Source organism: Macaca fascicularis, chromosome 4 (assembly GCF_037993035.2).
Source record: "Macaca fascicularis isolate 582-1 chromosome 4, T2T-MFA8v1.1".
In the NCBI taxonomy this organism is placed as follows: domain Eukaryota; kingdom Metazoa; phylum Chordata; class Mammalia; order Primates; family Cercopithecidae; genus Macaca; species Macaca fascicularis.
The window spans coordinates 128,364,007-128,391,451 of record NC_088378.1 but is presented as its reverse complement, the minus strand read 5'-3'; the positions used below and the strand labels follow the sequence as shown (position 1 = coordinate 128,391,451).

At 49.3% G+C, this 27,445-nt stretch overlaps 1 protein-coding gene and 1 pseudogene across 3 annotated transcripts in view; one reads left to right on the top strand and one right to left on the bottom strand.

Annotated features, from left to right (window-relative positions):
• The window catches only part of PTK7 (protein tyrosine kinase 7 (inactive)), an 83,277-nt gene extending 64,632 nt beyond the window's left edge, over window positions 1–18,645 (top strand). The window contains exons 12-20 of one of the 3 annotated variants that reach the window (XM_005552941.3): window positions 8–158; window positions 250–377; window positions 1,814–2,017; window positions 2,851–3,006; window positions 3,614–3,846; window positions 5,036–5,116; window positions 15,721–15,872; window positions 16,698–16,876; window positions 17,636–18,645. In XM_005552941.3, coding sequence (XP_005552998.3) covers window positions 8–158; window positions 250–377; window positions 1,814–2,017; window positions 2,851–3,006; window positions 3,614–3,846; window positions 5,036–5,116; window positions 15,721–15,872; window positions 16,698–16,876; window positions 17,636–17,796 — 1,445 coding nt within the window. In that variant the 3' untranslated portion in view covers window positions 17,797–18,645. Of the gene's footprint in view, window positions 1–7; window positions 159–249; window positions 378–1,813; window positions 2,018–2,850; window positions 3,007–3,613; window positions 3,847–5,035; window positions 5,117–11,433; window positions 11,552–15,720; window positions 15,873–16,697; window positions 16,877–17,635 lie in introns of those variants that run through there. The other 2 variants (XM_065544025.1, XM_065544026.2) reach the window with 2 other exon arrangements.
• A 7,688-nt stretch (window positions 18,646–26,333) lies between these two features.
• Window positions 26,334–26,783, bottom strand: LOC102125853 (small ribosomal subunit protein uS8-like; annotated as a pseudogene).
• Between the last annotated feature and the right edge of the window lie 662 nt (window positions 26,784–27,445).

The window sequence follows — 27,445 nt, the reverse complement described above, 5'->3', positions numbered from 1 at the left end:
CTTCCAGTTTTTATCACCTTCAAAGTAGAGCCAGAGCGCACGACTGTGTACCAGGGCCACACAGCCCTGCTGCAGTGTGAGGCCCAGGGGGACCCTAAGCCACTGATTCAGTGGAAGGGCAAGGACCGCATCCTGGACCCCACCAAGCTGGGACCCAGGTAGGGCTGCCTCCCTCCCATACCCGCCCCTCCTCTCCTGCAGTGCCCACTCCCTGCGAGCTGGCCAGCGCTGTGGCTTCTCCCCTGGCAGGATGCACATCTTCCAGAATGGCTCCCTGGTGATCCACGACGTGGCCCCTGAGGACTCAGGCCGCTACACCTGCATTGCAGGCAACAGCTGCAACATCAAGCACACGGAGGCCCCCCTCTATGTCGTGGGTATGGGCTGGGGAGGGGTGTCCTGCACAGGAAGTGGTAGACCCAGACATTTGTCACCTTGTACTCAGTCAGCCCCTGTGTACAGAACATGACACAGAAGCCATTTTTGTGGCAGAGGAGGGGATTCGGCTGTCTCACCATGCCACTGCACAGTCTTAGAGTCCTTGCTCAGAGCCGGGCTGTCGTTTATTTAACATCCCATGGTCGGTGGGTGTGTGTGTGTGTTGCAGGGGAGGGTGTTCTCTTCCTACAGTGCTGCCTCCCAGGTTCCTGCAGCAGCCACACATACCTCTGGGTGGCTGGGGAGCAGGACCAGGTCAGAATGCAGTAGGACAAGGTTCTTTTCTCCAGGAGGCCCAGAGAGAATGATGGGTCCAGTAAAAGGCCCTGTACTTAACTCTGTGCCCCTGGGAGACTTATTTCTCCTCTGGGGACTTGTTTCTACATCCACAGGTGAAGGTGGTTTAAATGAGAAGCTCTCAAACTTTCTTGGTTTGGCAGCATTATTTTTCTAGACAAAGTATAATGTGAAAGTTTAAATGGATGAAAATGAAGTGAGGAGGCCCCTTGGTGGGAGCCACTGGGGTGTGTGTGGCAGTGGGGGGATCCTGCATGGTCTCTCTCCCTTCATTCCCCCAATGCCTCTTGAGACCCCTCGGTGGGGGCCATTGAAAGGTCTCTAGACCAGCAGATCCCTTCTACAGATCTGTTCATTGAAAAACCTGCTCTGTGCCAGGCAGTGCCTGGAATTCTAAACCTGAAACTCCCAAATGTTGCTCTCGGGGCCTGGCTTACATTATCAAGTCCCTTGGGAAGCTTCTTTTTTTTTTTTTTTTTTTTTTTTTTTTGAGACAGAGTCTCACTGTGTTGCCCAGGCTGGAGTGCAGTGGCGTGATCTCAGCTCACTGCAAGCTCCGCCTCCCGGGTTCACGTCATTCTCCCGCCTCAGCCTCCTGAGTAGCTGGGACTACAGGCGCCCGCCACCATGCCCGGCTAATTTTTTGTATGTTTTAGTAGAGACGGGGTTTCACCGTGTTAGCCAGGATGGTCTCGATCTCCTGACCTGGTGATCCACCCACCTCGGCCTCCCAAAGTGCTGGGATTACAGGCTTGAGCCACCGCGCCCGGCCGGGAAGCTTCTTAACAAATAGCGTGGGTTTGTGGTGGCTCCCTAACAGGTGTGCGTATCTGTGTCGCCTGCCTTGACTTGCGATGCAGAGCCAGCTTGGGAACCCTGGCCTCATCTCCTTCAGAGTCTTCCTTTGACCTCAGTGGGGCATGAGGACCTGCTGGCCCTTGTTAAAGCCAGTGAAGGTGGTGACCCTCCCGGGCCATCTGTTAAGTTGTCCCGTTGATGGGGTTGGGAGGAGTTAGTGGAGAAGCAGGACTTGTTTTGCTTAGCAGCGCCTGCCCAGACCCATGTGTGTGTTTCTCAGACAAGCCTGTGCCGGAAGAGTCGGAGGGCCCTGGCAGCCCTCCCCCCTACAAGATGATCCAGACCATTGGGCTGTCGGTGGGTGCCGCTGTGGCCTACATCATCGCCGTGCTGGGTCTCATGTTCTACTGCAAGAAGCGCTGCAAAGCCAAGCGGCTGCAGAAGCAGCCCGAGGGCGAGGAGCCAGAGATGGAATGCCTCAACGGTGAGGGGCCCTGGAGGGGGAGGTGGTACCCGTGTGTAGGAGCTGAGCGCCCTCCCGCGGCCACGGAGGGGAGAGCGCCAGCCCTCAGGAAACCGAGTGGCTGTTGCTGGATCTTGGAGCTGGGGCTGCCACACCCCTAGTGGGAAGCCTGGAGTTGGCTGATTCCCAGGGCCTCGGCTTCTGAGCAACCTGGCTTGAGACTTATTCATTGGAGCCCCTGGGACCAGCTTCCTATGATTCCCTGCTGTTTCCTACTCCCAGCAGGAAACCACAGATATCATTAGTATACGTATACATGTTGCTGTTGCACGTCTTGTTTCCCCCCATGAGTCTAAGAGTTCCCCCAAGGGCAGGCTTTCCGTTTACTTCCCTTCTCCTATCCCCACTTCCCTGGACTGGGAGCTCCCTGAGGTCATTACTGGGTCTCCTATCAGCTCAGGTGTTCAGGAACAGGGGTTGGGTCTCCATTATTGTGATTTTCCCTTTGTGCCTGTTTAGGACTTTGCCCAATAGGAGGCCCCATGAAAGCAACAATCCTTATGTGTAGCTATGGTATTCAGGGACCAGTGATTCAGATTAGACGTCTGCAGTTGGCTTCATCTCAGAAGTTGTAATCAGCTGCATCACTAAGGGGTCATACCCTAGGGGATGCCCATACTTCCCCCACCCAGCCCCAGCCCCATCATTTTATCATTTGGGCTTGCCCCTTCATGTGGAGTATTGTGATTGGACCCAAGTTGTCAAGAGTGGAAGACCAGGGGACAGAACAGAAATCCCCGTGGTGGCCAGAGTGTCAGGTCTCATCGTGACGCTCCTGTCCTCCTTCTTCCCAGGCGGGCCTTTGCAGAACGGGCAGCCCTCAGCAGAGATCCAAGAGGAAGTGGCCTTGACCAGCTTGGGCTCTGGCCCCGCGGCCACCAACAAACGCCACAGCACAAGTGATAAGATGCACTTCCCACGGTCCAGCCTGCAGCCTATCACCACGCTGGGTATGTCGCCTTGACTACAGCTGCCCCTGCCTAACTGCAAGTCACCCGCTGTGTCTTGAGGCTGGGTACAGGCTAGTGTTCCGAAATCCCTGAAACCTAGAATGTTAGAGATGGACGGAAGTGTAGGTAGAGATCTAGCCCAGTGTGGCCCCAGAGCCTGTTATTCACTGCCTTTGTACAGATTTTGTCATTCCTGTGTACTACCTGTAGTATTATTTACTTGATGTTTTATTTAAATTGATTCTTTAAAAAAACAGACAACAACAGAAAAGCTAAGTTACCTTTATTGTAGGAAAAAATATGAGAAATCATGGGTTTGTCATAGTTTTTTCCTAGCATACGTTAAGACATGTTTACCATGAGCCACCAAAAATTCTCATGCGAGTCACCCTTTGGAAAATGCTGAATATTAGTCCAACCCTTTTATTTTGCTGCTGGAGACACTGAAGCCTAAGGAGGGAGGGGGTCACAGCGGAACCGGAACCGGGTCTCATGCCCAGCCCAGGTGGGTGAGTCCCCACTGTAGTAGAGGCTAGGCCCTTCCCCCAGGTCAGGAGCTGCCTCTGCCTGGGTGAAGGTGGTTGGCTGACTCAGACTGTACCCACAGGAAAGAGTGAGTTTGGGGAGGTGTTCCTGGCAAAGGCTCAGGGCTTGGAGGAGGGAGTGGCGGAGACCCTGGTACTTGTGAAGAGCCTGCAGAGCAAGGACGAGCAGCAGCAGCTGGACTTCCGGAGGGAGTTGGAGATGTTTGGGAAGTTGAACCACGCCAACGTGGTGCGGCTCCTGGGGCTCTGCCGGGAGGCTGAGCCCCATTACATGGTGCTGGAATATGTGGACCTGGTATGCTGTTGGCAGGGGACGCGGGGGTCTCGGGTAGGGAGGGCACTGTCCTACAAAGGTGGGGAGTCAGGGGCTGGAGCACCGTGAAAACCTTGTCACATGTGGTCTCAGTCGAGACCTCACCTGCCTGCTGTTACACCTTGCCCACCTTGCGATGCTCAGCTTCTGCCTTCCCGCTCTTGGATGCCTGCGTTCCCTTTATCAGCACCCAGTCTTTCCATCTGTATCTTGGGGGAGGGGTTGGTCCTAAATTCTTCTGGGACTTCTCACTGTCACACTGCAGGGATGCCTTCCAGGTCATCTTCTCTGACTCCTGTTTTCTTTGGTTTGTTATTTTTTCCTCCCCAAAAGCTTGTCCCCACTTGAGAATAAATATATAAGAACCCACTTTCCTTCCCTCCTTCCTAGCACCACTTGTGACCTGAGTGTTACCCCAGCCACCAGCCTTCTCCTCTCCACTCAGGGCATCGTTCCCAGAGCTGTGCCTTCCTCTTCATTCCCCAACTGGTCCCAGCCCTCACCCCATGGTCCTCAAACTGCTGCTTGTCAAATCCCTAGCTCTGGGGCAAGAGCAGGCAGGAGTCCTATCAATCTTTCCATTAACAAGTACTTATGCAACTGGGCACAGTGGTTCACACTTGTAATCCCAGCACTTTGGGAAGCTGAGGCAGGAGGATCACTTGAGACTGGAGGAGTCTGAGACCAGCCTGGTCAACATAGCAAGACTCTGTCTCTACAAAAAGTTAAAAACAAACAAACAAGTACTTATGAATGCTTGATGTATGTTTCTGCTGCTGGCGTTCTCCTCTGTTTGTTTCTATTAAATTGTAAAGCTCTGGAGGACAGGGGTTTCCTCTCCGGAATATTTGAGGACAGAGGGTAGGGGACTGTTTTCCTCTTGGCTCACTGAAGATAGGGGCTCTGCTGCCCCACCTGTCTGGAGGTTCCCCTTGGGGTAAAAATGCCAATTCTCCTCTCTTTCTGACTGAGAGAGCCTCTAGGAGACGTCTCTTGTATGTTTTTAAAGTTCTGTACTCGCAGTGAACTTTCCCCAGGAAAGGGGCCCAGGCTAGCTTAGGCCTTCTCACTGCCTCCCCAGGCAGGAATTCTGCGAGCACCTGCTTTGTCTGAGGCTTTACAGCCAATGGCTCTGCACTGACCTGAGCATGATGCCTGGCTTTTCCCTTAGGGAGACCTCAAGCAGTTCCTGAGGATTTCCAAGAGCAAGGATGAAAAATTGAAGTCACAGCCCCTCAGCACCAAGCAGAAGGTGAGGACGGAGTGAAGGAGGGAGGGAGAGGGTGCCCAGGGAGCAACAGAGGCACCATTTATTGAGGGCTCTCTATGGGCCAGGCCCTATGGTAAGAACTTCACATGTGTTACCGTAATTATCATGGTAGTCCTCTGAAATATATACTACTATCCCCATTTTGTGGATGAAGACATTGAGGCTTACGAGGTTGTATGACCTGTCCCAGGTCATGTATCCTGGAACTGGCTTTGCATTGCCATGCTGGCTTCACGGAGAAGAGCTACCCTCGGACCTTGCCCCTGGGCAGGAGCTTGCATTGGAGCAGGACGCCTGCCCATCTGCAGTGAGCTCTGAGCTGGAGAAGCAGCAAGCAGTCCAAGTGCAGGGGCCTGCTGGGCTAGGTGTGGGCCTGAGCTTGTTTCTTCAGCTCTAAGTGGAGAAGACTCTTCTGTGAATGGGCTGCCTGCCTGGGTTTCCCCGTCTGTGGTTTGCATCTTGCCCTCTCCCTTGGGTTGTAGCTGCCCAGGCTTTCCTTCTAGTTTTCCTCCTGCCTTCTGCGCAAAGATTGTTCTGGGCACAGATCCCTGGCTGGGGCCCCTGTGGTGGAGCAGACCTCGGTTGAAATAGTGAAGAAGGGAAAACTTGCCTGCTATCCCCTTCCACCTCAGTCCATACCTTTCCAGTGCCTGGGGCTTGCTGTGGCCCGGCCCCTTCTTCCTTCCCTCAGGTTCTTCTTGTCCACAGCCGCCTCCTCTCCCCTCTGAAATGGATCTACTTCCTTCCATGTGACTGGAGAGTCTGCTTCCAAGCTGGCAGTGAAGTGACCTCATAAACCAAATCAGAGCTCGGGGCAGGGTAGGCAGAAGGCTCTGCCCTTTCTCCCAGGGGACCATTCCTTGCCTGCTAGGCTGTCCCAGGTCACAGACTCTAGGGGCAAAACAGAAAGGCATGGCTGGCAGATGAGTCAGGTGAATGGGACCTTGGCTGCCCCCAGTCTCTCTGGGGAAGCAGCTCTGTGCCCTTCAGGCTGGCCCCCTCTTATTACATGTGAATTTACTAAGACCCAGACAGGACAAGTGACCTGGCCTCCTGACACCACACCCCTATTTCCATCCCCATGAAGCTGCAGGAACTCTGTATAGTGGCTGTAGAGGAGAAGCCACAGGATGGGACTTGCTACACCAGCTAAGTGAGATTTCAGGACTGAAGAGCTCACAAATTAGGACACTCACAGAGCCAGTGAATCCTCACAGAGCCAGGTGTGGCCCCAAGGGCCCTTGGGAATGCAAAATTAGAACAGGCATCAGCTAGGTGCAGTGGGAGGCTAAGGCAGGAGGATTGCTTCAACTCAGGAGTTTGAGACCAACCTGGGCAACATAGCAAGACCCGGTCTCTATAACAAATAAAAAGTTAACCGGGCACGGGGGCGTGCCTGTAGTCCCAGCTACTTTCGAGGCTGAGGAGGAAGAATTACTGGAGCCCAGGAGGTTGAGGCTGCGGTGAGCCATGATTACGGCACTGCACTCCAGCCTGGGCAACACAGCACAATCCTATCTCAAAGAAGAAAAAAAAAATGGACAGGCATCTTGCCCTTGGGGCACTTATGATCTAGCGGAGAGATTAGGTACATGAGTATGACCTGTGCCTTACAGACTTGAGGTAAAACAGAAAGCAAGTGGGAGGCATTAAGAGATGTTGAAGGCACCCATGTCCTTCAGGTGGACAGATGGTTGTGGTTAACAAAGAAGTTTTCCTAGGAGAGAAAACCATTTAAGTTTAGTTTGCAAGGACAGGAAGTAGTTGAATGGCAGGAAGGGGATGGCTTCAGGAGTCAGGGGAGTCAAGGTGGGATTCTCTGGCTGGGTTGAGACAGGCTTACAGGAAGTCAGTTACCTTTGTCATGTGATCTAAGGCACTCTATTTGACTGCAAATCATTACCATCTTTGCTAAACATCTTTTTCACACTTTTTTTTTGCCATAATGTCTTAAATATGATGGGGGAGCTTTAATAAGTTGGGTTCTACACTCTCCAAGGACAATACTCTGCATTACATAGAGAGGATGCTTTAAAAAAAAAAAAAAAAAAAAGCAGGGCACAGTGGCTCACACCTGTAATGCCAGCACTTTGGGAGGCCGAGGCAGGTGGATCACGAGGTCAGGAGTTCGAGACCAGCCTGGCCAACATGGTAAAACCCCATCTCTACTAAAAATACAAAAATTAGCCAGGCATGGTGGCAGGTGCCTGTAATCTGAGCTACTTGGGAGGCTGAGACAGGAGAATCACTTGAACCCGGGAGGCGAAGGTTGCAGTGAGCCAAGATTGTGCCATTGCACTCTAGCCTGGGAGACAAGAGTGAGACTTTGTCTCAAAAAAAAAAAAAAGAAAAATGCAGGCCAGGCATGGTGGCTCATACGTGTAATCCCAGCACTTCGGGAGGCCGAGGCAGGCAGATCACTCGAGGCCAGGAGTTTGAGACCAGCCTGGCCAACATGGGAAACCACGTCCCTACTAAAAGTACAAAAAGTACCTGTGCATGGTGTCACGTGCATGTAATTCCAGCTACTCGGGAGGCTGAAGCAGGAGAATAGCTTGAGCCTGGGTGGCGGAGGTTGCAGTGAGCTGAGATCTTGCCACTGTACTCCAGCCTGGGCAACAGGAATCAAACCCTGTCTCAAAACAAAACAGAACAAAAAATGTAGATTTCTGGAGCATGACTCAGAAGGAGGGAATTAGAGAGTATTTAAGAGTGAGGTCTGAAGACCTGAATTTTTCAAACAAGCTCTCCAGCTGATTCCTAAGCTCATTAAAGTTCAAGGAGCCCTGGTGGAGACTAGTAGCTTTGAAATGCTTTTTGATTATAATCCCTTTTAGGAAATGCATTTTAAGATGGTACGGTAGTATATGCCTGTAATCCCGGCTACTTGGAAGGCTGAGGCCAGAGGATCCCTTGGGCCCAGGAGTTTGAGGCCAGCCTGAGTGACATAGCAAGACCTGCATCACTTAATAACAAAAAAGGAACGCATTTTACTCATGATCTAGTATGCAGGCTCATGTAACTAAAATTAAACTTTCACAACATTGTGTTTGATGTGCTTGATGTTTTCTTTTTTTTTTTCTTTTCTTTTCTTTTTGAGACAGAGTCTTGCTCTGTTGCCCAGGCTGGAGTCCAGTGGTGAGATCTCGGCTCACTGCAAGCTCTACCTCCTGGGTTTATGCCATTCTCCTGCCTCAGCCTCCCGAGTAGCTGGGACTACAGGCACCTGCTACCACGCCCAGCTAACTTTTTGTTGTTTAGTAGAGATGGGATTTCACCATGTTAGCCAGGATGGTCTCGATCTCCTGACCTCGTGATCCACCCGCCTCGGCCTCCCAAAGTGCTGGGATTACAGGCGTGAGCCACCGCACCCGGCCAACACTTGATGTTTTTTATCCTGTCCTCTTTCTATTTATTTTTATTTTTTTGTAGAGATGGGGGTCTCACCGTGTTGCCCAGGCTGGTCTTGAACTCCTGGGTTCAAGTAATCCTCCTGCCTCAGCCACCCAAAGTGCTGGGATTGCACGCATGAGCCACCGTGCCCGGCCTCTTTTCTATCCTTTTTTTTTTACCCCAGTCCACTAAACTGGTTTCGAGACCCATGTGGGTCTCAATCAGCAGTTTGAAAAGCACTGCTTTTGGGGATTCCATGAAAATGAAAATTCTTGGGAAAGATGAACTAAAACTTGTAGGTACTTTATTGTGCTAATTATGTAGTGAGCTGCTCTGTCACTTTATACTCCTAGGACCTAGAACGGAAGGGGGAAAACTTAAGTATTCTAGGGAGGTGGAGTGGTAGGCAGGGTGTTTCCTGGCCAGCTAGAGTTGGAACCAAAGTGCCATATTGGGTGTGAGTGGGCTAAGGGGAGCCTCAGGAGGATTTTAAGAGAGCAGTGAGGTAGTGATAGAAATCAAAGACATGGGTCCTGGGTGTTGGCATAATGGTAGGTAATGCCGTCTAGAGTAGCTGATAAGATGATGTCAGAGAGCTGTAGTTTGTAATTGCTCCATGGATCACCTGTGAACTAATGATGCGATGAGAAGCAGAATCAGCTTAGCACACCTGGTGGACCACGCTTTATGCAGTCAGATGCCATGGCAGGAAACAGAAGGCCTCTTGTGAGAAGATCTCAGTAGCATCACAGTGGGTTAGCCAGAACATGGGCAAACCCCTGGGGTGTTAAAATTGGAAAGGAAGGGGTGGGTCTGATCTTTACCAAAGAATGGGTCTTTTATAACAGTATTTGAGAATTAATCCAGTGGCTATCTGATGGCATCTTGCCCAGCGTCAAGGAAACACCTAATTGGCTTGAGTCTAACAGAATTCTCTTTTACTGCCCTTGCTTAGTCAGTATTTCCGGAAGCACCACCTCTCTGGAAAGATAGCAAGCAGTTACCATGCCAAGTCCACCCTCTTCTGTTTACCTTGACTAGCAGTAGATTGTTTAGCTTGTGAGCCAGATCAGAGAGAGCAGGCCGAGGGGACTCACAAGTCTGATGAAGGCACATTACCAAAACCTTTGCCTGCTTACAGAGAATCAAGCAAGGTTGGACAATGCCCTGGGATTTTGAAACCTGAAGTGGAGTTGGCTGTGTTTATGATGGCCACTGAAGCGGCCCGGCCCCTTTACCACCAGTGCACGTGGGGCGTTCTGAGGACGGTGCTCCAGGGGTTATTTTAGGGATGTAGACTCAGCTTTTTTTTGGAGACGTAGTCTTGCTCTATCACCCAGCCTGGGGTGCAGTGGCACGATCTCGGCTCACTGCAGCCTCCGCCTCCCAAGTTCAAGTAATTCTCCTGCCTCAGCCTCCCAAGTAGCTGGGACTACAGTAGCCCACTACCACACCGGACTAATTTTTGTATTTTTAGTAGAGACAGGGTTTCACCATAATGGCCAGGCTGGTCTTGAACTCGTGACCTTGTGATTCACCCACCTTGGCCTCCCAGAGTGCTGGGATTACAGGTGTGAGCCACTGCACCTGGCCAGACTCTGCTTTTCATGGAGACCCCAGTGTACTTCCCAGAGAGGCCCAGAATCCTGGCAGGCCATCCACCCGCCATCTTCTTTTTTTTTTTTCTTTTTAAGACAGAGTCTCGCTCTATTGCCCAGGCTGGAGTGCAATGGCACGATCTCGGCTCACTGCAAGCTCCACCTCCTGGGTTCATGCCATTCTCCTGCCTCAGCCTCCCGAGTAGCTGGGACTACAGGTGCCCGCCACCACGCCCAGCTAATTTTTTTTGTATTTTTAGTAGAGATGGGGTTCCACTGTGTTAGCCAAGATGGTCTCAATCTCCTGTCCTCGTGATCTGCCTGCCTAGGCCTCCCAAAGTGCTGGGATTACAGGGGTGAGCCACCGTGCCCAGCACCCCTCCCTTTTTTTTTTTTTGAGGCAGAGTCTCCCTCTGTCGCCCAGGCTGAAGTGCAGTGGCGTGATCTCAGCTCACTGCAAGCTCCACCTCCCAGGTTCACGCCATTCTCCTGCCTCAACCTCTTGAGTAGCTGGGACTACAGGCACCCACCACCACGCCTGGCTAGTTTTTTGTATTTTTTTTTTTTTTTAGTAGGGACGGGGTTTCGCCATGTTAGCCAGGATGGTCTCGATTTCCTGACCTTATGATCTGCCCACCTTGGCCTCCCAAAGTGCTGGGATTACAGACGAGAGCCACTGCTCCCAGCCCACCCGTCCTCTTCTTTAACCTTCCTCACTGGTTACACGTTTAGTTGAAAGCTATCCTGAGATTTTGTGTCTTCACTGTTGATAAAGAAATGTACCAAAAGTAGCCAGGCACAGTGGCTCAGGCCTGTAATCCCAGCACTTCAGGAGGCCGAGGCAGGCAGATCATTTAAGGTCAGTTGGAGAACAGCCTGGCCAACATGGTGAAACCCCGTCTCTACTAAAAATACAAAAATTAGCCAGGCATGGTGGTGCGTGCCTGTAGTCCTGCTGCTTGGGAGGCTGAGGCACAAGAATTGCTTGAACCTGAGAGGCGGCAGTTGCAGTGAACCGAGACTGTGCCACTGCACTCCCGCCTGGGCGACAGAGTGAGACTCCGTCTGGATGAGGTTTTTCCCAACTCTAATTATGTCATTCATTTAGCATCTCTGCATTAATGCGCTGCCTGTTAGAGCCTCAGGCAGCACTGATCAAGACGATGATGGGAATGTACCATATCTGTGCTGGTCAGTACAGTTGTCACTAGCTTCATATAGCAACTGTACACTTGGAATTTGGCTAAAGCAGCAGCAGAACTGAATTTTATTTTATTTTGTTTTGTTTTGTTTTGTTTTATTTTTTAGAGACAGTCTTACCCTGTCAACCAGGTTGGAGTGCAGTGGCAGGACCTCGGCTTACTGCAGCCTCCGCCTCCCAGGTTCAAATGATTCTCCTGACTTCGACCCCCTGAGTAGCTGGGATTACAGGTGCGTGCCACCACACCTGGCTATTTTTTGTAATTTTAGTAGAGATGGGGTTTCACCACGTTGGCCAGGCTGGTCTCGAACTCCTGACCTCAAGTGATCCGCCTGCCTTGGCCTCCCAAAGTGCTGGGATTACGGGCGTGAGCCACCACACCCGGCCTGAATTTATTTTATTTTATTTATTTATTATTTATTTATTTATTTATTTTGAGATGGAGTCTCGCTCTGTTGCCCAGGCTGGAGTGCAGTGGCGCGATTTCGGCTCACTGCAAGCTCCGCCTTCTGCATTCACACCATTCTTCTGCCTCAGCCTCCCGAGTAGCTGGGACTACAGGCGCCCGCCACCATACCCAGATTATTTTTTTGTATTTTTAGTAGAGATGGGGTTTCACCGTGTGTTAGGCAGGATGGTCTCAATCTCCTGACCTCATGATCGACCCATCTTGGCCTCCCAAAGTGCTGGGATTACAGGCATGAGCCACCGACTTGGCCTGTATTTTATTTTTTGAGACAGGGTCTCATTCTGTCACCCAGGCTGGAATGCAGTGGTGCAGTCATGACTCACTGCCACCTCGACCTCCGGGGCCCAAGTGATCCTCTCACTTCAGCCTCCTGAGTAGCTGAGACTACAGGCACCCACCACCACACCTGTCTAATTTTTAAATTTTTTGTAGAGATGGGGTCTCACTATGTTGTCCAGGCTTATCTCAAACTCCTAGGCTCAATCAATCCTCCCACATCAGCTTCTCAAACCACTGGAATTACAGGCCAACATGAGCTATTGTGCCAACCAGAATTGAATTTTACACGTACTGAGTTTTAATTAACTTAAAGCCAGGTGCAGTGCCTCATACCTGTTATCCTACCACTTTGGGAGGCCAAGGTGGAAGGATTGCTTGGGCCAGGAGTTTGAGACTAGCCTAGGCAACAAAGTGAGACTGTCTATAAAAAGTAAAAATAGGCTGGGCGTGGTGGCTCATGCCTGTAATCCAGCACTTTGGGAGGCCGAGGCAGGGGGATCACTTAAGGGCAGTTCAAGACCAGCCTGGCCAAAATGGTGAAACCCCGTCTCTACTAAAAATAAAAAAATTAGCAGTGCATGGTGGTGGGTACCTGTAATTCCAGGAGGATCACTGGAACCCGGGAGGCGGAGGTTGCAGTGAGCCTAGATAGTGCCACTGCACTCCAGCCTGAGTGACAGAGTGAGACTCAGTCTCTAAATAAATAAATAAATAAATAAATAAACAAAATTAGCCAGGCATGGTGGTGTATGCCAATAGTTCCAGCTACTATGGAGGCTGAGGTGGGAGGATCACTTGAGCCTGGGAGGTTGAAGATGCAGTGAACTGTGATTGCGCCACTGCGCTCCAGCCTAGGCAATAGACACCCTGTCTCTCAAAAAACAAACAGAAAAAAGTTTTAATTAAATTTAAATAGCCACATGGGGATAGTGGCTACTGTATAGGATAGCACAGATTTAGACTTTTTTTTTTTTTTTTAACTTTATAGCTTTGTTTTTAAAATCTTTTGATTGGAACCCACATTAGCAAAAAGTACATTTTGCATCACAACCCAATACACACATACATATATATTTTTATTTTTTATTTATTTTATTTTTTTAAGATGGAGTCTTGCTCTTTTGCCCAGGCTGGAGTGCAGTGGCGTGATCTCAGTTCACTGCAACCTCCGCCTCCAGGGTTCAAGCAATTCTCTCCTGCCTCAGCCTCCTGAGTAGCTGGAATTACAGGCGCCTGCCACCACACCAAGCTAATTTTTGTATTTTTAGTAGAGATGGGGTTTCACCATATTAGTCAGGCTGGTCTTGAACTCCTGACCTCGTGATCCACCCACCTCGGCCTCCCAAAGTGCTGGGATTACAGGCGTGAGCCACCGTGCCCAGCCCTATATTTTTAAGATGAAAACATTTCATGAATGATGTTCTTATTAAGTGTGATGCACTCTATTTTCTATTCCTTTTTTTTTTCTTTAATGCTGGCTAAGATTCCCTAATTTGGTTTCATGACATACAGATTGTGACCATAGTTAGCAAACCACCAGTGGAGGCAGTGGGGCCCACAGGGATGTCACTGGCCAGTGCCCAAGAAAACCGAGAAGGGATGTCTTTGGAGTGTCCCCTCTCGTAGCATTCGGGCTTGGCACCTCTGCTGGCCTTCTTGTGACCTCTGGGAGCCAGGCAGGAGAATCTGCTCTGAGCTAGCCAGGGATGCTGAAGGGCCAGCTCAGTAGCCAGCAGTCCCACCTCTGTGCCAACTGGTGGGCAGACAGTCCATCAGCAGTGATGTGACCCAGAGAGGCAGCTGCAGTGGTAGGGAAGTGCCAGGCTTTGGCACTAGCCTCGCCACGGGCGCCTCGAAGAAGCCAAGGCTGAGCCCTGCCTCACAGAGCACGTGTGGAGAGAGGCAGCCGGCCTTGTGTGCCCACAAGGCCGGTGCCCACCCAATGGCCCTTCCCCTTCTCTGTGAATAGGTGGTTTTTTATTTGCACTAAGTGACCTGGCCGCAGCACCCCATCAAGAGCCCTACTTCGGCCAGCCCTGTTATATTCCACCAGCACCCACTGTATATGGCACGTGGTGGATACTCAATTTTTTTTAAAAAAAGAGATAGGATCTCACAGTGTTGCCCAGGCTGGCTTTGAACTCTTGGGCTCAAGCAATTCTCCCACCCCACCCTCTTGAGTAGCTGGGACTGCAGGTGCCTGGCTTCAATTTATATTTGTTCAGTGCATTCATATATACTTTTGAAATGTTAATGTGGCCGGGCGCAGTGGCTCACGCCTGTAATCCTGGCGCTTTGGGAGGCCGAGGCGGGTGTATCACGAGGTTAGGAGTTCGAGAGCAGCCTGGCCAACATGGTGAAACCTCATTTCTACTAGAAAAAATACAAAAATTAGCTGGGTGTGGTAGTATGTGCCTGTAATCCAAGCTACTTGAGAAGCTGAGGCAGGAGAATCGCTTGAACCTGGGATGGGGAGGTTGCAGTGAGCCAAGATCACGCCACTGCACTCCAGCCTGGCGATAGAGCAACACTCCATCTAAAAAAAAAAGAAAAAGTTATTATAGTTTAGTTACGTTTCATGTATAGTGTATAATATATTCACATTGGCTCAAAATTCAACAAAGAGTATTAGTGAATGAAAAATCTCCCCAACTCTCTTACACTTTGGAAAAGAGTTCGGCATTATTTTGTATAGCTAGAGATATTCATATTCTAGACTTCCTCTTAGGTCTTTTAGAGAAACTCATACATGTGTACACTTATAAAAGTGTTCATAATAACACTGTTCTGAATAGCCCCAAACTGGAAACAACCCATTGGCGTTAGAATTAAAGTCTGAGGCCGGGTGCGGTGGCTCACGCCTGTAATCCCAGCACTCTGGGAGGCTGAGGCAGCCTGATCACTTGAGGTCAGGAATTCAAGACCAGCCTGACCAACATGGTGAAACTTTGTCTCTACTAAAAATACAAAAATTAGCTGGGTGTCGTGGTGGGCACCTGTAATCCCAGCTGCTTGGAAGGCTGAGGCATGAGAGTCACTGGAACCCGGGAGGCGGAGGTTGCAGTGAGCTGAGATCATGCCACTGCACTCCAGCCTGGGCGACAGAGTGAGAACCTGTCTCAAAAACAAAACAAAACAAAACAAAAAAAAAGCAGGGCATGGTGATGGACACCTGTAGTCCTAGCTACTTGGAACGCTGAGGTTGGAGGATTGCTTGAGCCCAGGAGTTTAGAGGCTACAGTGAGCTGTGATCATGTCACTGCACTCTAGCCTGGGTGACAAGCAAGACCCTGTCACTTGAAAATAAAAAATATCAGCTATGATTTCTGCCTGCTCACTTTTCACTGGACAGATCGTTGCTATGTGTGTGTCCCTAGGCCCATGTGGCACTCACTTAATCTGGCACTTGCTGTGTGTTAGCATGGTGTCAGACACTTTAATTTGCTTAATTCAGTCTTCTAAAAACCCAGGAAGGCAGGTACGGTTATTATCCCCATTTTACAGAGAAGGAACGTGCGACTATCGTGCTTCTGGGCTTCCTACGCAGCACACCAATAGCGCTGAAACCCTACCAAGGGTTGTGTTGAGGGTGGTCAGCTTGACGCCTAGTCCTGGGCTGCTCTAACAGGCCCTTTTATCTCTCCAGGTGGCCCTGTGCACCCAGGTAGCCCTGGGCATGGAGCACCTGTCCAACAACCGCTTTGTGCATAAGGACTTGGCTGCACGTAACTGCCTGGTCAGCGCCCAGAGACAAGTGAAGGTGTCTGCTCTGGGCCTCAGCAAGGATGTGTACAACAGGTAGAAGGGCATGCGTGGGGTGGGGGCTCCCCATTTTTTCCCAGAGGGTGAGGGGCAGAGGACAGATAGTTTGGGGGGTGGTGGGAAAGGGTTTAGTCCCTGCTTAGTCCAAAGCTGGAGGGCCTGGGATAGGAAAGAGCTTTCTCATCCTTTTTCCAAGGGTGCAGCAGGGTTCCCACCCAGTGCACACTCTTGGTGGTTGTAAAATATCTCTAGTGATTAAAAGAATAAATAAATAAATAAATCTTTTTTAAAAATAGGCAAATATGATAAGGATTTATATGGCTCCCTCTGTAACTTCCTGAATTCAGTCATTATTATTTCGAAGTCTGAGACTTATGCCTTAGCCCCCCTGCCAGAGCTTGCTCTAGACAGCCTATGTGGGCTCTGCAGCACTGCCGGGAACATCCCCGCGAGTCCCCCTGGTTCCAGGTCACCCCCGTTTGTCTGACTATAGCTGTAGTGAGGATTGGTTTATCACTAATAAAGCTCTTTCCATTTAATGGTTTTTAGTTTTTACATTTTTACAACCAATATACAAAGTATGTATGACTATTAACTTTTCTGTTAACATTTAGGCAAAGTTTGATTCTTAATGGAATTTTTAAACCATCAAACCCCATGTTTTTGTCTAGTGTACTCCCATGCTCCAGATTTTGTCTAGTGTACTCCCATGCTCAGCATACATGTGACCAATTTCTTGGTGTCTGTATGTAGAAGGGCTGGGCCCTGGCTTGGGGATGAGTTCCAGATCGGGGGATGAGGCTGCAGTGCCAGGCCGCGCTCCCCACCCCACCTCACCCCTGGGTTGCTTCTCTCCTGCAGTGAGTACTACCACTTCCGCCAGGCCTGGGTGCCGCTGCGCTGGATGTCCCCTGAGGCCATCCTGGAGGGTGACTTCTCTACCAAGTCTGATGTCTGGGCCTTCGGTGTGCTGATGTGGGAAGTGTTTACACATGGAGAGATGCCCCATGGTGGGCAGGCAGATGATGAAGTGCTGGCAGGTAGGCAGCCGCACTGCTCGGGGATGATTCCAGATGGGCCCCAGATGGGGCCTGCTCAGGGCCCCAGGGCCGGTTCCGCCTACCTCCCCTCTCAGGGCTGCTACTGAGCAGGCACACAGATATGACCACTCTGGTTGTTAAAATACTGCAATACCTTTTTTTTTTTTTTTTTTTGAAACGGAGTGTTGCTGTGTCGCCCAGGCTAGAGTGAAGTGGCGTGATCTCTGCTCACTGAAACTTCCACCTCCTGGGTTCAAGCAATTTTCCTGCCCCAGACTCCCTAGTAGCTGGGATTACAGGCACGTGCCTCAACGCCCAGCTAATTTTTGTATTTTTAGTAGAGACGGGGGTGCTTCACTATGTTGTTCAGGCTGGTCTCAAACTCCTGACCTCGTGATCCACCCGCCTTGGCCTCCCAAAGTGCTGGGATTACAGGCGTGAGCCATCATACCCGGCCAGAAATACTGCAATACTTCTATATTGTTGGTAGATAGCCTTTGCCCCCAGTGCCCACTCCAGCCACTCTGACGCCTGTCCGCCGACCCACTTCAGCTCCTGTGCGTGGACCCCGTCTTACCAGCCGGAGTGAGCGGGGCCAAGGGAGTCATCTTTTTCCATTGCGAGTACCCACCTACTACTGGCCAGCATTGCCCCAGAGGCATCCTTGGGTGGCTGCTTGTATGAACTGCAAGCTCCACAAAGTGTTGAACAAGTTGTTGAATGTTTTGGCCAACACTGCACCTGCTATCTTCCCTATAGATTTGCAGGCTGGGAAGGCTAGACTTCCTCAGCCCGAGGGCTGCCCTTCCAAGCTCTTTCGGCTGATGCAGCGCTGCTGGGCCCTCAGCCCCAAGGACCGGCCCTCCTTCAGCGAGATTGCCAGCACCCTGGGAGACAGCCCCGTGGACAGCAAGCCGTGAGGAGGGAGCCCGGCGGGCTGTGCCTCAGGATGGCGTGGGCAGGGGAGGACATCTCTAAAGGGGAGCTCACAGCATGATGGGCAAGATCCCTGTCCTCCTGGGCCCTGAGGCTCCTGCCCTAGTGCAACAGGCATTGCTGAGGTCTGAGCAGGGCCTGGCCTTTCCTCTTCCTCACCCTTATCCTTTGGGAGGCTGACTTGGACCCAAACTGGGCAACTAGGGCTTTGAGCTGGGCAGTTTCCCTGCCACCTCTTCCCCTATCAGGGACAGTGTGGGTGCCACAGGTAACCCCAATTTCTGGCCTTCAACTACTCCCCTTGACCAGGTCCAACTCTGCCACTCATCTGCCAACTTTGCCTGGGGGGGGGCTAGGCTTGGGATGAGCTGGGTTTGGGGGGAGTTCCTTAATATTCTCAAGTTCGGGGCACACAGGGTTAATGAGTCTCTTGGCCCATGGGTCCCACTTGGGGGTCTAGACCAGGACTGTAGAGGACACAGCAAGTGAGTCCTCCCCACTGTGGACTTGTGCACACCAACCCAGACCCATGTCTTCTCCACCCTTCTCTCTTTTCCTCATCCTAAGTGCCTGGCAGATGAAGGAGTTTTCAGGAGCTTTTGACACTATATAACCCGCCCTTTTTGTATGCACCACGGGCGGCTTTTATATGTAATTGCAGCGTGGGGTGGGTGGGCATGGGAGGTAGGGGTGGGCCCTGGAGGAGATGAGGAGGGTGGGCCACCCTTACCCCACACTTTTATTATTGTTTTTTGTTTGTTTTGGTTTTGTTTTTTTTGTTTTTGTTTTTGTTTTTACACTCGCTGCTCTCAATAAAGAAGCCTTTTTTACAACCTGTTTCTGAGATTCATTTTCTGCTCTTGCTCGTGGAAGATGTTCCTTCTTTCCCCACTGATCAGAAAGGGCCGTGTAGGGGCCGGGTGCAGTGGCTCATGCCTGTAATCCCAGCACTTTGGGAGGCTGAGGCGAGTGGATCACCTGACGTCAGGAGTTCGAGACCAGCCTGGCCAAAAAGGCAAAACCCCTGTCTCTACTGAAAATACAAAAATTAGCTGGGCATGGTGGCAGGTGCCTGTAATCCCAGCTACTTGGGAGGCTGAGGCAGGAGAATCGCTTGAACCCAGGAGGCATAGGTTGCAGTGAGCCGAGATCATACCACTGCAGTCCAGCCTGGGAGACAGAGCGAGACTCTGTCTCAAAAAAAAAAAAAAAAAGAAAAAGAAAAAAAAAGGGCCGTGTGCCTTCATGGAGTCTGGTGGGACTTGGACAGGATGAACCGGTGGATACTGGTTCTTCTCTCCAGTTTGCAGGCAGGTGAACATGCAGGCATGAAGGAGGCAAGATCACCTGTTGTCGGTGCAACTCTATGCAGCCCTCTGACTGTCACCTAGACGGGCCTAATTCTTGAGCTCAGATGGGGAGGGTATAAATGTGAAGGGGAGCAAGTTAGAGTAGGATTGGAGAAGGAGTTAGTGACAGACTCAGGTCTCTGAGTCCTTTCAAGACCCTAGGAGGAAGGCGAAGTAGGTAGAACCAAGCAGAGAAACGGTGCTTAATGCCTGGATCTTGTGTCATCATTTATCTTCTGCCTCATTCCAGTAACTTCAACCTGGTTCACCATCCAAAAGAAATGAGTCCTGAGCTCCAAAACTGCTCTAGTTCCTTTACTCCTCACCAAACTTCTGAATAATAAAAATAACAGCAGGCCGGACATGGTGGTTCACACCTGTAATCCTAACACTTTGGGAGACTGAGGCAGGAGGATTACTTGGACCCAGGAGTTTGAGACCAGCCTGGCCAACATAGTGAGACCCTGTCTCTACAAGAAATTTAAAAATTAGCCAGGTGTGATGGCATGAACTTGTAGTCATAACTACTGAGGAGGCTGAGGCAGGAGGATCACTTGAGCCCAGGAGTTTGAGGTGGCAGTGAGCTATGATCACAACACTGCACTCCAGCCTGGGTGATCAAGTGATATCCTGTCTCAAAAAAATAAAAATAAAAACAGGCTGGCCGGGCGCAGTGGCTCACGCCTGTAATCCCAGCACTTTGGGACCCGAGGTGGGTGTATCACGAGGTCAGGAGTTTGAGACCAGCCTGGCCAATATTGTGAAACCCTGTCTACTAAAAATACAAAAGTTAGCTGGGCATGGTGGTGCACACCTGTAGTCCCAGCTGCTTGGGAAGCTGAGGCAGGAGAATTGGTTGAACCCGGGAGGTGAAGGTTGCAGTGAGCCAAGATTGCACCACTGCACTCTAGCCTGGGTGACAGAGCAAGACTCTGTCTCAAATAATAATAACAGACCACAGGCACAGTGGCTCATGCCTATAATCTCAGCACTTTAAAAGGCTAAGGTGACAGAAATGCCTGGGCAACATGGCTAGACTCCATCTCTACAAAAAATTTTTTAATTAGCTGGGTGTGGGGCCGGGCGCAGTGGCTCACACCTGTAATCCCAGCACTTATGAGGTCAAGAGATAGAGACCATCCTGGCCAACATGGTCTCTACTAAAAATATATATATATAATTTAGCTGGGCATGGTGCACGCATCTGTATTCCCAGCTACTCAGGCAGGAGAATCACTTGAACCCGGGAGGTGGAGGTTACAATGAGCCAAGATCGTGCCACTGTACTCCAGCCTAGCGACAGAGTGAGACTCCGTCTCAAAAAAATAAATAAAATTAAATTTAAAAAAATAGCTGCGTGTAGTGGAGTATGCCCATGGTCTCAGCTATTCTGGAGGCTGAAGAGGGAGGATCTCTTGAACCCAGGAGGTTCACACCACTGCACTCCAGGCTAGGTGACAGAGCGAGACCCTGTCTCAAATGAAAAAAAAAAAAAAAAAGAAAATAATGTTTTTGAAGACTTGCTCTGCACTAGTCACTTAATATGCCTTATCTCATTTAATCTCTGCCAACTACTCTGTTAACCAGATAAGATTATTTCCATTTCACAGATTAGGAAACTGAGTCTCAAGGGAAGTCAGGTAGTTTGCCCATGGTTACACAGCTTAGTAAGTGAGCCATAGTTGCCAGTATACACCATGCATTGCATCCTTCAGATGTGTTGAAGTGGGGAAATTTTTTCTAGTGCAGTGTTTTTCAAACTCTGGGTTGCAACTAGCATTAAAAAAGAAAAAAAGGGGAAAAAAGAAACATAATAGGCATATCAGAATACATTGTATACTTTAAGGGGAATTGTTGTTTTACAAAATGTTGTTATATTTGCTGCATATATGTATATATTGGATAGTGTGTTAGTTAACTGTTGGGTGGTAATACTGCATAGTAATCTCCAAATCTTACTAGCTGACAAGATTTTTTTTCTGACTCATGTATCTGCAGGTTGGTGAGGGTTGGCTGATTTTGGCTGTGCTTGGTGCCAGGCTGGAGGTCTGGCTTAGGTCTAGTCTGCTGGCACCCAGAGCATGTTCTTATGCAGTGGCAGAGTGCAAGAGGTCAAGCCAAACCATGCAAGCACATTTCAAACCACAAGTCTGAGCTGGCACCATGGCATGTGCCTGTAGTCCCAGCTACTTGGGAGGCTGAGGCAGGACATTCACTTTAAGCCCATGAGTTTGAGGCTGTAGTGTGCAATGATTGTGCCTGTGAATAGCCACTACACTCCAACCTGGGCAAAATAGACCCCATCTCTGAAACACACACACACACACACACACACACACACACACACACACACACACACACACACACGTCTGTTAACATTTTATTAGCCAAAGCAAGTCACACAGTAAAACCCAACATCAACACCAGTAGGACCTGCTGCAAAGTCACACAGCAAGGATGTTGATGTATAATTCCAACAGAAGGTGTGAAGAGTTGGGAGCAATAATCTAATTGACCACAGGTTGCAATGTAAAAATGATTTCTGACTGGGTTGCATGCAGAAATATTTGAAAGGCACTGCTCTGGAAAGTTATTAATTACTAAATCCTCTTCTAACTCTTGTTCTTCCTTGAGCAGTCCATAGTGGCTAACATTGTTGGCCACACCTTCCTCTTCAGAGACTCTCCTCCCTCACCTTTTTTTTTTTTTTTTTTTTTTTTTTTTTTGAGAGGGAGTCTCTCTCTGTCACTCAGGCTGGAGTGCATTGGCACGATCTGGGCTCACTGCAAGCTCCGCCTCCTGGGTTCACACCTTTCTCCTGCCTCAGCCTCCCGAGTAGCTGGTACTACAGGCGCCCGCCACCACGCCCGGCTAAGTTTTCGTATTTTTAGTTTAGGGGTTTCACCGTATTAGCCAGGATGGTCTCAATCTCCTGACCTCGTGATCCACCTGCCTCAGCCTCCCAAACTGTTGGGATTACAGGCGTGAGCCACCGCGCCCCGCGCTCCCTCACTTTTTTACACTGTCAGCAGTTTCTCTGGCCAGTCCTTCTCCAGCCCTGGCTGAGGCTTCTTTTCTTTCTTCCCTCCCCTCCCCTCTCCTTCCCTCCCCTCCCCTCCCCTCCCCTCCCCTTCCCTACCCCTCCCCTCCCCTCCCCTTCCCTTCCTTTCCCATTCCCCTTTCCTTTCTTTGACAGAGTCTTGCACTGTCGCCCAGGCTGGAGTGCAGTCGCGTGATCTCCACTCACTGCAAGCTCCGCCTCCCAGGTTCACGCCATTCTCCTGCCTCAGCCTCCCGAGTAGCTGCGACTATAGGCGCCCGCCACCACTCCCGGCTAATTTTTTGTACTTTTAGTAGAGACGGGGTTTCACCGTGTTAGCCAGGATGGTCTCGATCTTCTGACCTCGTGATCCGCCTGCCTTGGCCTCCCAAAGTGCTGGGATTACAGGCATGAGCCACCGCGCCCTGCCTAAGGCTTCTTTTTCTCCTGCCATGGCTATTCTCCTGAGACTGTCATTGCCCTTCCTTTCCCTCCCTCCCTCCCTGCCTTCCTTCCCTCCATCCCTCCCTCCCCCCTTCCTTCTTTCTTTCTTTTTTTTCCTTTTTTTTTTTTTTTGAGATAGGGTCTCACTCTGTCACCCAGGCTGGAGTATAGTGGTAGATCATGGCTCACTCCATCCTCAACCCACCAGGTTCAAGGGTCCTCCCACCTCAGCTTCCCAGTAGCTGGGACTACAGGCACCTACCACCAAGCCCAACTAATTTTTGTATTTTTCATAGAGATGGGGTTTCACCATGGTGCCCAGGCTGGTCTCAAATTCCTGAGCTCAAGCGATCCGCGTGCCTCAGCCTCCCAAAGTGCTGGGATTACAGGCATGAGCCACCACACCTAGCCTATTTTTGCTTAATTTTATTATTATTATTATTATTATTATTATTATTTTAAGAGGGTGTCTTGCTCTGTCCCCCAGGCTGGAGTGCAATGGCTTGATTTCGGCTCACTACAACCTCCACCTCCTGAGCTCAAGCGATTCTCCTGCCTCAGCCTCCCTAAAAGCTGGGATTACAGGTGCCCGCCACCACACCCAGCTAATTTTTTTTTGTATTTTCAATAGAGACAGGGTTTCACCATATTGGCCAGGGTGGTCTCAAACTCCTGGCCTCAAGTGATCCACCCACCTCAACCTCCCAAAGTGCTGGGATTGCAGGCATGAGCCACCGTGCCCAACCTATTTTTGCTTAATTTTAAAAGGAAAATATAAAAGTCATATTGATGGTCAAACAAGTCACATGGTACAAACTTATATAAAGAAAAAAAACACACCCCTGTCCTCCCAAACCTTACTCTCCATAGGTAAGCACTATTAGTGTTTGGTTGTGTGGCTTTCCAGACTTTTCCTGGGCACAATGACTCATAAATTCTTTTCCATTACTTCTAATGCTGCCATCACAATTGGTACCCTCTTTGCCTCTATGCAAAATGATAAATCCCTGGGTAAAGGTTAATTCCAAATGAAAACAGATTTAGGATATTTTGATGGTATTATTTTTTTCTTTTTTTGAGACAGGGTCTTACTCTCACCCAGATTGAGTGCAGTGGTGCCATCACGGCTCACTGCAGCCTGGGCTCAAGCGATCTTCCTGCCTCAGCCTCCTTAGTAGCTAGGACTACAGATGTGTGCCACCGTGCCCCAGCATTTTTTTTTTTTTTGAGATAGAATTTCACTCTTTCGCCCAGGCTGGAGTGAAGTGGCACGATCTTGGCTCACTGCAATCTCTGCCCCCCAGATTCAAGTGATTCTCCCGTGTCTCAGACTGCTGAGTAGCTGGGATTAAAGGCATGCACCACCAGGCCCACCTAATTTTTATATTTTTAGTAGAGATGGGGTTTCGCCATGTTGGCCAAGCTGGTCTTGAACTCCTGACCTCAGGTGATCCACCCGCCTAGGCCTCCCAAAGTGCTAGGATTACAGGCAGGCATGAGCCACCTTGCCTGGCTGCGTTTTTTTGTTTGTTTGTTTGTTTGTTTTTAAAGAGATGGATTCTCAGTATGTTGCCCAGGCTGCTCTCAAACTCCTGGCCTCCAGTGATCCTCCCAGCTTGACCTCGAAAAGTGCTGGGATTATAGGTGTGAATCACTGTACCCAGCCATGACAGTAATTTTTAAAAGCAATCCTTAATTTTTGTTTTGTTATTAGTTGGGTGATAAAAATCAGACGAAAGAAAGAAAGGTTGGGGTGGAATCTGTGTGGTGTGAGAGATCTGGCTGAAATTCCCATGCACTTCCAGAGGCCCTTCATGGTCTGGGGTGGACATGAGCTCCCATCTGTTGCAAGGGGCTACTCTGATCAGGCCTTTTTGGAGGAACATTTCAACTTCACATTTCAGAGCAGCCAGGCGGGAGCTTGCCTGGGCTCAATAGGCTGCATGGGGTCTATGGTAAAGTGGAGAGCAGATTCCTGTTCTGTGGCTGTCATCAGCTCCAGGTTATAGTGCTCCAGTGGGTACCTAGGCCCAGTGTTACCAAAAATTCTGATTTTTTTTGAGAGAGGTCGGATATTCAGATTTTCTTTTCTTTCTTTCTTTTTTTTTTTTTTTTTTGAGAAGGAGTCTCACTCTGTAGCCCAGGCTGGAGTGCAGTGGCCCCATCTCGGCTTACTGCAACCTCTGCCTCCCAGGTTGAGCCTCGGCCTGTCGTGTAACTGGGATTACAGGTGTGTGCCACTAGCCTGGCTAATTTTTTGTTTTTTTTTTTAGTAGAGATGGCTTTTCGCCATGTTGGCCAGGCTGGTCTTGAACTCCTGACCTCAAGTGATCCGCCCGCCTCAGCCTCCCAAAGTTCTGGGATTACAGGTGTGAGCCACCACACCCGGCCAGATATTCAGATTTTTATGTAAACTCTCATGATTTTTAAATGTTATAAGGTCCAAATAAAACACCTCTATGAGACAGTTTTTGATTTTGACTTTATCCCTAGCAATACTTTTGGCTCTGGAACCTGCAGTAATCTGATAGTGTGGGTATTGGTCTCCTCCTGACTCCCTGTGGTGACAAAGGACAGGAAGATGGGTCATCTCAAGCGGACAGAGAAGCTGTGACACTAACACTGGTGTGCAATGACCCAGGAGTTGGGAGAAGTTGGAGAGAGGGCAGCCTATTTGGAGGGAAGCTAAGGACTGCGTTCTTCCCAGACACGCTCCCCTATAGATGTGGCAGAGAGCAGTTGTCCCTGCTGAGGGATGTCACCCCTGCATGTGTCTAAACTAGGGGACTCAAAAGGTCTTTAGAGGGCAGGTGGGAATGAAATCCCAGGGCTTTGGCTGTAATATTATGGTGCTTAGACAAAACATGACCCCAGGCATCATTTGTGGTCCCTAAAACCCTTCTGGAACCTATTTATCTGTTTGACCTGTTCTTCCTCTTGGGCTAACACATTCCATATGTTTAAGTACCTGTTGTAAAGAGTAAATTAGTGGGGGGAGGGGTGACCTCTTTAAAACTATTGGGGGCTGGGCGCAGTGGCTCAGGCCTTTAATCCCAGCACTTTGGGAGGCTGCGAATCACTTGAGCTGAGAAGTTTGAGACCAGCCTGGGCAACATAGGGAGACTTCATCTCTATATGACAAAAAATACACACTATATTTTATTCACTATACACACTATATTTTACTGATCACTTGCACATATTTTATTTCAGTATTTCTCAAAGTTTTTGGATTGTGACTCGCAGTAAGAAATGCAGTTGATATTGTCATCCATTACACACATACACTGAATTATAAGAAATTGACAATATCCCACCTTCTTGACCTATAAAATGGCAATTTTGTAGGGTTCAACCTATATATAATGCAAACAAACATTTTATGTAACAATATTTGCCCTTGCTTTTTGTGATACTCATTAATTTATTCTTTTAAATGTTGATTGTAGCATACTGAATTGATATCACTACCACTACCAGTAATGACTAGGTTACAATCAACTGCTTTATTTGATCTTCATAATTTTTCAGGCAGGAATAATCACTCCCTCCCATCCCCTTAAACACGCCAAGATGCTTTATCCCTAGGATGAGGCAACTTACTCCAGGTAACTCCTATTGCCTAACCACTGACCAATTACTCTGCCCTTTAGTCTTTTTTTTTTTTTTTTTCAGAGTCCATGAGGCATTTTATTTGTAAATATATGTATTACATCCCTAGAAAAAGAATCCCAGGATTTTCCCTCCTGTGTGTTTTCGTCTTGCTTCTTCATGGTCCATGATGCCAGCTGAGGTTGTCAGTACAATGAAACCAAACTGGCGGGATGGAAGCAGATTATTCTGCCATTTTTCTAGATCTTTGAGTTGCACATCAAATCTGGGGCTGATCACTCCACACTTGTTTAGCCTGCCTGTGAGGTTCACAGCAATTTTCCCAGCTCTGTGATCATCAATGATTTCAAATTCGCCAATGTAACCATGCTTCATCATCCAGTGAGAAACCAGACGATGACTTTGGAGCACGGCCTAATAAGCACCTGGAGTTTGCCTCTCTTTTCGGCATTGTTGGTGCTCTTGAGAGCATCAGCCAGGACATTCATGCGCACCATTGTGGCGGTGCGGAAAGATGGCGGAAAACCTTTAGGAAAACCTTTATCTCATTAAATCTGCATTAAGAATTTCATGGAATAGGCCAGGCAGGATCACTCCTGTAATCCCAGCACTTTGGGAGGCCAAGGTGGGTGAATCACTTGAGGTCAGCAGTTCGAGACCAGCCTGGACAACATGGCGAAACCCCATTTCTACTAAAAATACAAAATAGTCGGGTGTGATGGCGGGCACCTGTAATCCCAGCTATTTGGGAAGCTGAGGCAGCAGGAGAATCGCTTGAACTGGAGAGGCAGAAGTTGCAGTGAGTCGAGATCGTGCCAGTGCACTCCAGCCTGGGTGACAGAGTGAGACTCTGTCTCAAAAAAAAAAAAAAAGAAAAAGAAAAAGAAAAAAAAATCTCATGGAATGGATAGCAACATTGATTAATATTGCGTTTGGAGTGATCAGATCACTTGTCACTTGTTTCCAGGCACAGGGCTTACCAAGAGGCAGATTCCAGATTTAAATAATTCGGTAACAGCAAAGTCCATGCTATTTTCACTGCTTTGGAGAAAAGATCCAGACCCAGAGCTTGAACCTCACTTTGCAGCACCCCAGTTCTATTCTTTAAGTAATTTTTTTTTTTTTTTCTGCCAGGCACAGTGGTTCATGCCTATAATCCCGGCACTTTGGGAAGCCGAGGGTGAAGGA